This window comes from Eleutherodactylus coqui, chromosome 7 (genome assembly GCF_035609145.1).
Source record: "Eleutherodactylus coqui strain aEleCoq1 chromosome 7, aEleCoq1.hap1, whole genome shotgun sequence".
Taxonomy (NCBI): domain Eukaryota; kingdom Metazoa; phylum Chordata; class Amphibia; order Anura; family Eleutherodactylidae; genus Eleutherodactylus; species Eleutherodactylus coqui.
In genome coordinates, this window is record NC_089843.1 from 218527580 (window position 1) to 218540336 (window position 12757).

General features: G+C 47.4%; 1 protein-coding gene across 1 annotated transcript in view; it reads right to left on the reverse strand.

Moving 5' to 3' along the window:
- The window catches only part of PPEF2 (protein phosphatase with EF-hand domain 2), an 83009-nt gene that overhangs the window by 35280 nt on the left and 34972 nt on the right, over positions 1–12757 (reverse strand). Inside the window, exons 9-10 of the mRNA XM_066574868.1 lie at positions 11803–11930; positions 9322–9379 (exon numbers count right to left, since the gene is read on the reverse strand). Coding sequence (XP_066430965.1) covers positions 9322–9379; positions 11803–11930 — 186 coding nt within the window. The remainder of the gene's footprint in view (positions 1–9321; positions 9380–11802; positions 11931–12757) is intronic.

The following is a 12757-nucleotide window of genomic DNA, read 5'->3' on the forward strand; positions in this document are numbered from 1 at the left end:
ATCGGCTGGAGTCTGGCCCTCGGGAATCCAGCTGTTTGGTTACTCGCGGTCAATGGCGCTACACACAGTGTATGGAGGGGAAGTTGCACCTCTGACCCCTGTGTAGTGGCTGCCGCTTGTAACTGCAGGTGCAGCGCCCATTAATTTTTAGGAGAGCTGTGCCTGCAATTACAGCTTCCTCTCCGTAACCATGTGTTTAGCAGCACTGTCAGCAGGCGCCCAGTCCCCTGAATGGCGAGGTTCACAAGTGGCGGAACCCAGCTGATCAACAACTGATAACCTGTCATGAGGGTGTGTCAGAAATAGTACCGTGTTTTCCTGGAAAATGCCTTTAAATACTACAGCTATTTCCACCAAAAAAGGCTTTGCACAGCTCTGTCAGCAGAAAAATAATGTTATGGGTCTTTGTGGCAAAAGTAGTAAAACACAAACTCTAAACATTTGGTATTGCTGTAAAGTCCAAGATGCAGACTCTGAAATGTTTGGACAACTCTTGCCCTTAGGCCTGCCTCACACAGGCATTCAGCAAAGTGCGGTGTTTTTGTTCATGGCGCTTTGCCGCGATTTACCTACATTTTCAGCTGCAATGATGCTGCAACCGATGCCGGCTACTAGCACTCCCCATCATTGATGAGGTGCGCTAAATGCTGAAAAATAGAACAGACTCTGATCGAAAATCGTGGGGATGTAAAGCGCTGCAATCAAGTGCCTGTTTTTAAGAGGCTCCATTGAAAACAATGGGAGTGTTATACTGCGGCGCTGAAAATGCTGCGGTAATCACGGAAAAAAAACACTTTTGTGTGAGAGGCCTAAGTTGTAGCTACGATTAAGAACAAAAGTTGTCTAAAATGCGTAAGCCTTTTTCTTTTGCTGTCGCCTTAACCCCTTAGTGACCACCAGTACGCCTTATTACAGCGGTCACTAATGGACTTTAAACCTGCATGTACACCTTTTTAAGGCATTGGCTTGGCTGGCTCTGACAGCCAGGCTCCTGCTCAAACAGCCAAGAACAGAGAAACCTGAGATCCTGGCAGTTTAACCCCTTACATGTCACAATCAATAGCAGCTGCAGCGTGTAAGCAAATGACAGGTGGAGGATGCTCCTTCTGTCACCCATTGGCACCCCACAAAGTATCAATAGGCCATGTAACTCAGTTTATTAGATCTTTTTTTCCAGCGGAGTCAAAGCAGCGTTTTCAGCCCTGTGTGAGCAGCCCCATTGAAATGCTGCTGAAAACGCCCTGTGTGAGGGAGGCCTAAGGCTCCTTTTACACGAGCGTATATCGGTCAGGTTTTCACGCCCGGCCAATATACACTCCCATCTAAGCAGTTCCCTCCTTCCCTCCTTCCCCCCCCCCCATCTCTCTCCCCCAGTCCGGCGTTTGCAATGGAAGGGGGCAGGACGGGGGTGGAGCTTAGCTCCACTCTGTCCCACCCATTCCCATTGCTGACTATGGACAAGGAGCAGGGAGGGGTGGTAGCTTAGCTCCGCCCCCACCCACTCCCATTGCAAACCGCTCGGAGGGGAAGAAAAAGTCAGAGAGCTTGTGAGTGGGAGGGAAGGGATGAGGAGAGTGCACCGATGGAAGCGTATATCGGCCCGGGCGTGAAAATCCGACTGATATACGCTCATGCAAATAAGCCCTTATACTAACGAACAATAATATAATTCGCTTGTTCGCTCATGCAACCTGTTTATACAGGGTGATTAGGGTGATTTCACGTTCTATCTTTGGCCGTTTTCAGCCCTGCGTTGCCCATTGAAATGATTCGAAATCACCACCTCCAGCAAGAGATTGTTCTGATTGGCTGAGCAACACTGAGTGACAGCCTGCTCAGCCAATCACAGCCAATTCTTTCCCACGCCTATGTCCATGCCGGTGAGTACTGGAACGGTGGTGTCACCCGTGACAACCCCTTCACCGGCCCTAATGTTTACTGGGCATCCCGATGTCAGGGGTGTCTGGAAGAGGCCCAGCGCTGCCCTTGGCTACGTGGGGTTAGTGCCGTCGTGACAAGCCAGCATCTTGCCCTCCCAGCTCCTCAGCATATGCCATGTGTCCGGGGTCACCCTACGGGATACTGCACACGCGACTAATCACTCTGGGTACTGCTATCAGCACCTGAGCAAACAGCTGATTTTGCTGGGGGAAGTCGCAGTCAGCCAGACATTATCTCTCCAGTGTTCGATGCAGGGGGAATGTACTATTACAAAACAGCCATGTATGCGAATGACTATCCTATAATACAAGTAGGGCACAGGATCCTCCAAAATAGGGCAGACTCAAAGCGTGGAGTCCAAAGCCTGAGAATGAACAGGGCTACCTTCTTGACACAATCCCTTTAAGTTTAGCACTGGCATTTCATGTCTTTAGTAATTGCACTAGTGATATGCTTTCAGACTGCCACTTGGATGGATCACAGAGAAAGAGCAGGGCAGACCTACAGCAAGCAGAGGTAGCGGCGAGTCCTGGGGTCTACGGGAGCCCAATGTCCTGTTTGTTGCATCAGAACATATTAGTGCGATGTATGGTTCTTAACACGTGTTACAGATTTTGCTTTGGGCCCAGGAGTTTCACGTTCAGCCCCTGAATCATTTTGGAAGGAGGAATCCTTTAATTACACACATAAAGTATATTAATTCTACATGCAGATATATAAATCTATTATTATATATATAGAATTAACACCTTAGTGATGGCCCTATAATGTTTTTACGTCCTGCAGATGTGGGGCAACCTTCCTTCATACATCCCCTGTGCCAGCTGTTTCTTACAGCTGACACCCAGCGGCAACAGCTGCAATGAGCAGCACGGCTTATTGGGGATGGTAACCCTTTAAATGCTGCTGTCAATTCTGACAGTGGCATTTAAATCCCCTGAACGATGTTCGGGGGTCCCGTACGCCCCCGCGATGAGATTGCAGGGAGCCGTGCAGGTGTCATGGCAGCCGGGGGCCTTCTAAAAGGCACCAGGACTGTCTTGGCAGAATGCCTGTCAAGCAATCCCGATAGGGGGGCCTGATAGACTGCCTGTCAGATCGCAGTATGATGTAATTCTATGGCATTAAATCATACTGCAGGAGCGATCAAAGCATTCAAGTTGTGGTCCTCTAGGGGGACTAAAAAGGTAAAACCAAGATCAATAAAGTTTTACTAATTGCAAAAAAAAAAGTAATAAAAGTTTAAATCGCCATATTTATAATAAAAGATTCTAAATCATAAAACAAAAATACGGGGCGTGGTCTGCAGATGGCCGAGTAGGACGCGTCTGAGCTGGGCTCCCGCTAAATCCTTACTCCCCCCAGCTTTACACCTCCGGAACCCGGTAAAATACACTCACCCAGGCAGCATGGGTAAGAACGCGACCCCAGAGATAAAAACCGCGGCACCTACCAGCAGAAGAGGAACGCTGGAGCGGTATATCAGCGCGCCGGCCGCCGGCGGGAGAAGATCCAAGATGGCGCCGGCTCCCAGAGCGCACGTGCCGCCTCTCTCTTCATCCTCTGCACCCGCCGTGGCTCAGCCAAGCTCTGCTACACCGCCTGCACAGACTGAATCGCCGCTACCACCAGCAGCGGGGACCACAAGCTCCACAAGCCCCACACAGCGCAGACCTGCTGATGAAAGCAGCCTAGGGACTGAGACTCGAGGTGCGATGCAGGCATCCAACAGAACTGTGAGTAAGGGGCAAAACAGCCCCACCAGCAGCCATGCAGACCTGAGCCCTGCACCATATAGCACCACAGCGATACAGCCCCACAGCCCTGAGGATAGTGGTGACCCCCACAGTTGGAGCATCTCCTCAAACAAAAGCGCACCCAGCAGCCCTACACACAGCTCCCCAGAAAGGGCAATACCCGCAGCAGACAACAGCTCATGGAAAGCACGTATAATGTCTATTCCAACAACAGACGAGCTGAACGCGCTTTTTACAAGATTTGAAACGTCCAACAGACAGGCCCTAGAACAAATCCATTCCGATATACATCATCTGGGTCACAGGGTCCTCCAGGTTGAGGAGACACAGGAGGGAATGGCGGACATTTTGGAATCTCACAGGCAGGTCATACAGTATCAGTCAGACCAAATCTCCAACATTATATCGCACTTAGACGATCTTGAAAATAGAAACAGGAAAAACAATGTGCGTATAAGAGGCGTAACAGAAGAGATAGAGGGACATCAACTGGAAGAATGGGCCCAAACGCTCTTCCTACAATTGCTTGGACGCACCCGAGAAAAACCGATACTGATAGACAGGATCCACAGAGCTCTAAGCCCCAGGGTATCAGACCCTAACCGCCCAAGGGACATAATTTGCAGGATCCACTTTTTCAAGGATAAGGACAACATAATGCGGAAAGCCAGAGAAAAGGGAGACCTCACCCATAACGGCCGACCGCTAATCCTGCTACAAGATCTCGCACGCAACACACTGCGCCTTAGAGGGGCACTGAGACCACTGCTGACAGCATTAAAAGAAAATAATATCACATATCGATGGGGCTTCCCATTTGCACTAATCGCCAAAAAAGAAGGAAAAACAGCCACCTTTCGTATACTAGGAGACTTGCCTAACTTCCTGGGAACATTCCAACTTCCTCTGATCAAACTGCCAGACTGGCCAACACCTCCAGTACCAACCGCCTATACAGCTCAGGAACAGTGGCAGTCAGTCCCCCCCCAAACAACGACGAGGCAATCGCAGAAGTCCTGAACCTGACACCTAGAGACTTGAATACCATTGTCTCAGCAGGAACATCATAGAAATGACATCTAAGGGCCCTTACGCCGCTGCCTGGCCACAAACAAGAACTTACTATAGCACTAACACCTGTCGTCATTTAATGTTCATAGTTATATTATAAGTTACTGTAACCCTTTCCGACCACAGGAAAAGTACACCGATTCCGGAACCTACTAACGCAAGGATCCCGATAGGGACCTCAAAACATGAGTACTCACACTGGGGGGGGTTGGGTGTGACCCGGCCCTGCTTCACCGGACACCTCACCACTCTCCACTAGGTTGAATAGTCGCATGACAATGCAACGCACAACGAGTTCATACTCTCACCACACTAGTCTGGCAACTCAACGCCACACAAAGGTTTCTCCTTACAAACCTTTTTTCTTTTACTCTGTTTCACCCCTCTATCTCCCCCCCTTCCTTGAAATCCAGTCAAGACGACAATCACTTTGCACATAAATTTATTTCCATGTCAACGGACAAAGAAGGCCGCTACATCTTTCTAAAAATCCAGGTTGGCAACGAAATTATAACCATAGCCAACGTATATTTTCCAAACCAGACACAGGTTCGATACGGGATCCGGATACTGGGGGCCCTGAGGACCTTTGCGGATGGCTCCAACATCATAATGAGAGGCGACCTCAACCTCAGCCTAGAACCCAAAATCGACTCCTCTGGGGGTAAGTCAGCTATTGCATACGCAGCACTTCGTAGACTCCGCAGGGAATTAGCAAACCTCCGTCTGATTGACCTCTGGCGGACGTTACACCCGGGAACAAAAGACTATAGTTTCTATTCCCCATCACACAACTGCTATTATCGATTAGACTACCTATTCATATCACACAAGCTTCTAGATCGAGATCCCTCAAGCTCGATAGGCTCCCTTATATGGTCTGACCACGCTCCGGTCTGGGGGTCCCTAAGGGGGTTCCAGAGCAACAATGCAGGCACTAGTTGGCGATTAAATGATAACTTATTGAATGATGCCATCTGCCTACAAGAAATCCAAGAGACCATTAAAAACTTCAGCCAGGATCACGCCCTAGACCCAACCTCAGCACCCACGAAATGGGAAGCCCTTAAGTGCGTTATTCGAGGGATCTTTATCTTGCACGGGACGCGCTTAAAGAGAGAGAGAGCTGGGACACTAAAGGGACTAATCACCCAATTAGAACAACTTGAACAGACTAACAAAACCCTATCCTCCACCAGCAGAGCCGCGGAAATTTCAGCAGTACGGAATAGAATCCTACACATATTAGACCAAAACTCGTTATGCCAAAGAGACAGGGCTAGAGGTTGGTTCCACGAACACGGAAATAAGAGCGGCAAACGATTAGCCAAAGCATTAAATCCCAGAACCCCACAGACATATGTTTTCGCCATTCAAACACAAAAAGAAGGACTAGTCCATACCAACGCAAAAATAATAAATAGCTTTCACCAATATTACCGCGACCTATACAACCTACCAGACAGATACGGGAGAAAGGGGACGAAAATAATACAGGAAAGAGACGCATACCTAGACGACTACGTCTCAGCCCGGATCTCGGACTCTGAACAGACCTCACTAGAAGAGGACTTCACACTTCAGGAGGTAAAGGAGGCAATCAAATCGCTTAAGTTAGGGAAGAGCCCAGGGCCAGACAGGTACACACCTCGATTCTTTAAGCTCTTGGAGGAACACTTAGCTCCCCTACTACTCCACACCTTCAACTCCATCTCGCACTCATGCCCTTTTACAACCCAAGGATTACAAGCGGTGATTACAGTCATCCCAAAACCGGGCAAAGACCCATCAGCTTGTGGTAGTTACAGGCCAATCTCTCTCTTAAACATCGATACAAAAATCTATGCAAAAATCCTGGCCACACGTCTACAAGCACACATACCATCTTTAGTGCACAGGGACCAGGCTGGCTTTGTTCCGGGGAGGGAGGCAGGGGACAACACGATAAGAACGCTGGCTCTTATATCTCAGGCAGTTAAATCTAGGGACCCCCTCTGTCTCCTATCGGTAGATGCGGAGAAAGCCTTTGACAGGGTAAGCTGGGGGTTCCTGGAGGCAGTCCTGGGGAGGGTCGGCTGCGGCCCAAAACTCAGGAGCAGAATAATGGCCTTATACAGAGACCCCCACGGCTCGCATTCGAGTCGACGGTCAGCTGTCGGATCCAATCCAGATTCGCAATGGAACGCGCCAAGGGTGTCCCCTGTCTCCCTCCCTATACATATTGGTCATGGAAACCCTGGCAAATGCCCTTCGAGCAAACCCAAATATTTGTGGGATTAAGTTGGGTAACACGGAGCACAAAACAGCTCTATATGCGGACGACCTTTTACTGTACGTTACAAACCCCAGGATAGGCCTTCCCAATATATTAGAGGAATTTAAAAGGTTTGGACGGCTTTCTAACTTTAAAGTAAACCTGAGCAAATCAGTAATTTTAAACATCACGTTAACAGATCTAGAAGTCGCCACTTTAAAACCATCCCTTCCTTTTACCTGGAGGCAGGACGAGGTCAAGTACTTAGGGATCACGATAACACCAGACCTAGACCAGCTCTTTCTGAAAAACTACAAACTTCTCCTAGCCAAACTAGAGGCAGACTTTGACAGATGGAAGACGGTCCCTCTGTCCTGGTTCGGGAAGATCAACACCATCAAAATGAACGCCCTCCCTAGATTTTTGTACATGTTTCAGACGGTACCCATAAAGATACCCAGAGCATTCTTTCTGAGGATTAGGAGATCCATGATGAAATTTATTTAGGGAAACAACAGACCAAGGCGAAACTGGAAGGCCCTTACGGCACCCAAAGACCTAGGGGGAATAGGTATCCCAAACCTAGCCTTGTACCACAAGGCTTCTTTAACTAAACACATCTTAGAACTACGCGACAGAACACAAAAACTATGGGCAATGGCGGAACAAGACTCGGTCCCCTTTATGGGACTATGTCTCATATGGCTATCGGGCAAAGGACATCATAGAGGTCAGGGACTATCACCCTTTACAGAGAACATGATAACAGCTTGGTTGGAATACGCGACCACAAAAGGCTTAATTAACAAACCCGGTCCCTTGACCCCCCTGACAGGCAACCCCGAGTTCCCTGACTTTTTCAGAGGCATACCTCTGATGCAAAACACACCGGACACCATAATAAGGGTCCGGGACGTGGTCTCGGAAGAGGGACTCAGGCCGCTGAACGACATACAGGGAGATGGGAGACCCTAGCCCGGAGCGTGGTTCCAGTATCTACAGCTCAGTCATTACACCAGGTCACTAGGAACCATCCAACAACTGAGCCGTCCCATTACCTCTCTTGGGAAAATAAGTATCTCACCCACCTCAGAACAATCAACAATATCGGCATTGTATCGGATGTTGATCGAAAGAGACACCCAAAACTGTGGGAGAGATATAATAAGGAACTGGGAGCAAGACCTGAATGGCATCCCCCAGAGGAGTCCTGGGAAAAGGCATACATCCTATCACACAAAATTACTATCTCCAACAGAATACAGGAGCTAAACTACAAAATTCTAAAAAGATGGTATCAGACCCCAGTGAAACTAGCCAGGATATTCCCCCAGTATCCGGATACCTGCTGGAGATGCATAACAGAAAAAGGGTAATTTATTCACCTATGGTGGTCATGCCCTCGTATCCAACCCCTCTGGCAAGAGATCAATGCCCTTTACATTGCGGTCAGTAGAAACCAAGTTCTATTTACACCAGAGATCGCATTACTGTCCATGCTCCCCGGACCAGTGACACAAGCTAAAAAATCCTTACTTAGATTCTTTGTTCTGACCATGAGACAAATAATACCCAGAACTTGGAAATCTACGGCACCCCCCCCCCCCCCACCACCACCAGAATAATGTGGCTGGAGGCCATGGACCAGATAAAACACATGGAAGAGTTATGTGCTAAGGATGAACTAAGACACTAGAAACATATTGCCACCTGGATGATCTGGGATCAGTTCCGACACTCTCCAGACCTAACCACCTGGCTGGAAACCGGTGCCCCCCCAATCACGACCACGATCATAGCTATACCACAACCAACGGATCATTGACACCAAAGAACAGTAAATATACTCCAACCTTTATGTAAAAGTCCGATCTATCAAAATAATGCATTATTTACCCTGCAAGATGAATGTCTTCAGAAAAAAATAACAAAGTGCGCCAGAAAAAGCCATATGTTTTTCAAAATGGTACCAACGCAAACTACAGGATGTCCCCTAAAAAATGGAGCCCTCGCACAACTATGTCGATGGAAAAATAAAAAAGCTATTGCGTGCAGAAGATGGCAATTTAAAAAAATTAATGTTATGATAGGTAAGATGTGGGTAAGTCCTACCAAAGGTCCTTGGTTCTTCCCCCACTTCAGAAGCCATTTGGCGTTAAGAAAAAAAAAATTCTGCATAGAAGTCCAAACGCAAAACTTCATATTACCTCTCGGGCAGCACCTCTTGTATAGAATATGGACATAATAACGCAGATTGGTCAACCTGGCAATGGTGTGATTTGCTGAAGTGTGACTTACTTTCCTTGCTGTTGTCTGCAGCAAAGTGGTCCATCAGGAAATTGAAAAAATCGTAAAGCTGCAAGAAACAAATGGAGTTTATGTAATTTAGCAGATAATGGGAAAATCAGACTAAGCAAACTTAGTGAGAAGTAGTGGTGGGCTGGGTTCACACATGCCGTAATACTTCACAAGACGCTGTGGAATATTCCGTCATGCTGAAAAATCGGCACCAAAAGCTGCATGTCCAACATGGATGTTACCGGAAATTTGAAAATGGGTTAAAGGGGTTGTACCAGAATTACAAGCTTTCCCTATCCACAGGAGATCGGTGGAGGTCTTACCACTGACACCCACACTGAACCTGACAATGGGTTTCCGCGTCACCTTCTTCTTGTCACTGGGAGGATGTTTGTCCCACCCACAGTGATATCAGCATGAAGATAGCGCCGTCTGAGTATGCAACCGCTCCATTAATTTCACTGCGGCTGATGGAAATATGCGAGAGGGTGCCGCTTAGCTATCACTGAAATGAATGTGGGGGCTGCAGTAATCCCGCAGTGAGAAGGAGAGGTGGACATGGGACCCCTATGGGTCTCAGTGATGAGACCTCCACCGATCAGCACATTATCCACATCTGGTAATTCTGCTGGCAATTTCACGTCAAAATCCATGGATTTTGACAGTGGTGTGTATGAATTCACCCTAAGGACTCTTACCCATTTTTTTAACGCCAATGTCAATAGGACTTTCTAATGTTAAAAACGCATCGCACAAAAATCACAAAGCACAAACGTGCGATGCTTTTTTAACATTAGAAAGTTCTATTGACCTTCGTGTTAAAAAAATGCAGCGTTAACGCAGCGCTAAAAGAATACAAGTGGGTAGAGCCCTGAGCCTTCATCCACACGGACGAGAATTGAGAAAGGGTTAAAAACGTGGCATGTTCTATTTTTTGGCGTTCCCTCAGAACGCCTCGCCCATTGCTTACAATGGGACCTTAAAAAACATAGCGAGGAAAGAGAGGGAGCATATTTAGAGATATAGGGGGTGGGGCTAGAGGGCTTTCCCAGTGATTCTACTCTAGCCAAGAGAAGGGGCGGGGCTAGAGGGTGGATCCCTGTAGCCCCAGCCCCTCTCTTGGCTAGAGCAGAATCACTACTAGGATCCCTCTAGCCCTGCCTCCTCTTTAACCTCGCCCCACCACTCCTGGGGAAGCCCTCTAGCCTCGCCCCCTATCTCTCAAAATATGGGGAGATATGTAGGCAATCCCCTGTAGCTCCGCCCCCTCTCTCTCCTCGCTATGGGGGATTCCGAGGCTGTCTCGCGATCTTCTCCATTTGAAAGCAATGGGCGATATCGCAGAGTTTTTAATCACAACTTGGCTTGAGTGAACACATTGCAAATGAGAATGAAACCATTGAAAATCATTGGTTTCATAATCATTAGTTTTCAATCACTCTCGCATTGCACAAAAATCTATCGTCAGTGTGCAAGAGCCCTTAAGAGGCACACACTTCCTGAAGGGGTTTCCCGGAAAAAACTATTGATGACCTATCTTCAGTATAGGTCAGCAATAATTAATCGCTGGGACCTTCCACTCAGGATCCATGACGATCAGCTGATTGCCTTGCCGCTGTCAGTGCAGAAGGCCGGACGTCACCATCTGAGTAACGAGGGGAAGTATAATAGCCAGCTTCAGTTCCCACTGATTTTAATCGAAGTGGAGCCGATGAAGGCATTTCGATTCCCAAACCTGATGAAGGCATCTGGTCTGCTGCACTAACAGTGGGTTGAGCGATCAGCTGATCGACAGGGTACTTCAGCAGCAGGTCCTCGGCAATTCATTCTTGATATCTTATTCAGAGAATAGGTCATCGATAGTTTTTGCCCGGAAGACCCCTTTAATGCATTTGTCTTTTCTAATGGCACATCAGTGTGTCAGATGGAAACCTGTGCCAACTGGGAGCTGGCTTGTTTTTGCAGCAGATGAGACATGCCATGGGTGGCCATGCCCCCTAATCACTTTTTGGAAATATGTTGGGGCCCAGCGTACACGCCCCAAAAGTCACAATATTGGAATGCACAGCAAAATTGTGACTTTTATACACCAGAAAACTAGGGTACAGGGCATAATGCATATGCTCCAATGCGAATATCAGGATACACACTGTCCAGTTATAGCCCGTGTAATTGAGGTGTCATTATAAACTTGAAACACAGAGTCAAAGTACGGATCTTCTCTGGTAATCTGGGCTCAGAAATGCATTCCTGACAAGATTAAGGTCTGCTGAATGAATCATACCTGGAAATCTAGGTCATTAAAGCATTAATTAGGTTTATTGATAAGTAAACTTCGCTACTAAATAGAAGTAATCAACTTAAAGAGTCGGGATCTTACCAGCAATTCTAATATTATTATTTCCCAATTTTTTTCTGATTCAGAGTTAATTAAAAGTTAAAATTTTGCAAGAATCATTTCTTGTGATGAGGATCACTTACCTTGATTTGGTCCTGCTCCCCAGTGTATTCTATTGATTGGAAGATACTCCAAGTGCATCTCCTCCTCACTTCCAACTGGGCGACATAACGACGGTACCAGCGTTGTATTAACACTGCCGATTTGAAAGCTGAAAAAAAATAGAGTATATGAACAGTAAATATACATTAGCATTGCTTAAAGGGGGATCTTTGGGAAGTTCTTATTCTTATTTGCTTCCCACCTTATTTGTCCCATTGTAATGTCGGCCTCCTACTTACCTATTGTATCATCAATGTTGATTGGGTTAAGCCAGGGGCGTAACTATAGAGGATGCAGGGGATGTGGTTGCACCTGGGCCCAGAAGGCCTCTATTCTCCATATAGGGAACCCAGTACTATAAGTAAAGCATTATAGTTGGGGGCCCTGTTACGAGTTTTGCATCGGGGCCCAGGAGCTTCAAGTTACGCCTCTGGGTTAAGCTGTTTTCACATCTGTGGCAGGGGTTCCATTTTCCTGCTCAGTTGGGGGAGCAGAAAAGGGGAATCCCCTGGCCGTCCTATGACAGAACTGAGCAGCGTCAAATGTACCTCATTGACCATGATGGGGTCAGTTCGGTTTCCGCTCAGCTACCTGGCATTTTACAGGAAGAGAAAGCGCTGCATGCAGCACTATTTCCTCCAGAACTTGGTGCCTGATCTTCGACGGAACACAGGTTCCAGCTATAATATAAACACAATGCTATAATGTATGCATATTAGCGTGCATAACATCAGCTTCCCATTCAGTTCTACTTTAGGTCACTCTAAAACACGTAGGATCCAATCGTCTGTTCCCACTGCTGTCAGAGGCTCTGCTTGGGGTGTCTGCCAACAGTCTCATCAAATTCGAGAGATATGTTTGTCAATAGGGTCGGTCTGGTGACATATCTCATAGAGCGCTGAAATCACAACAGAGTGAACTCAGCCGGAAGGTCCG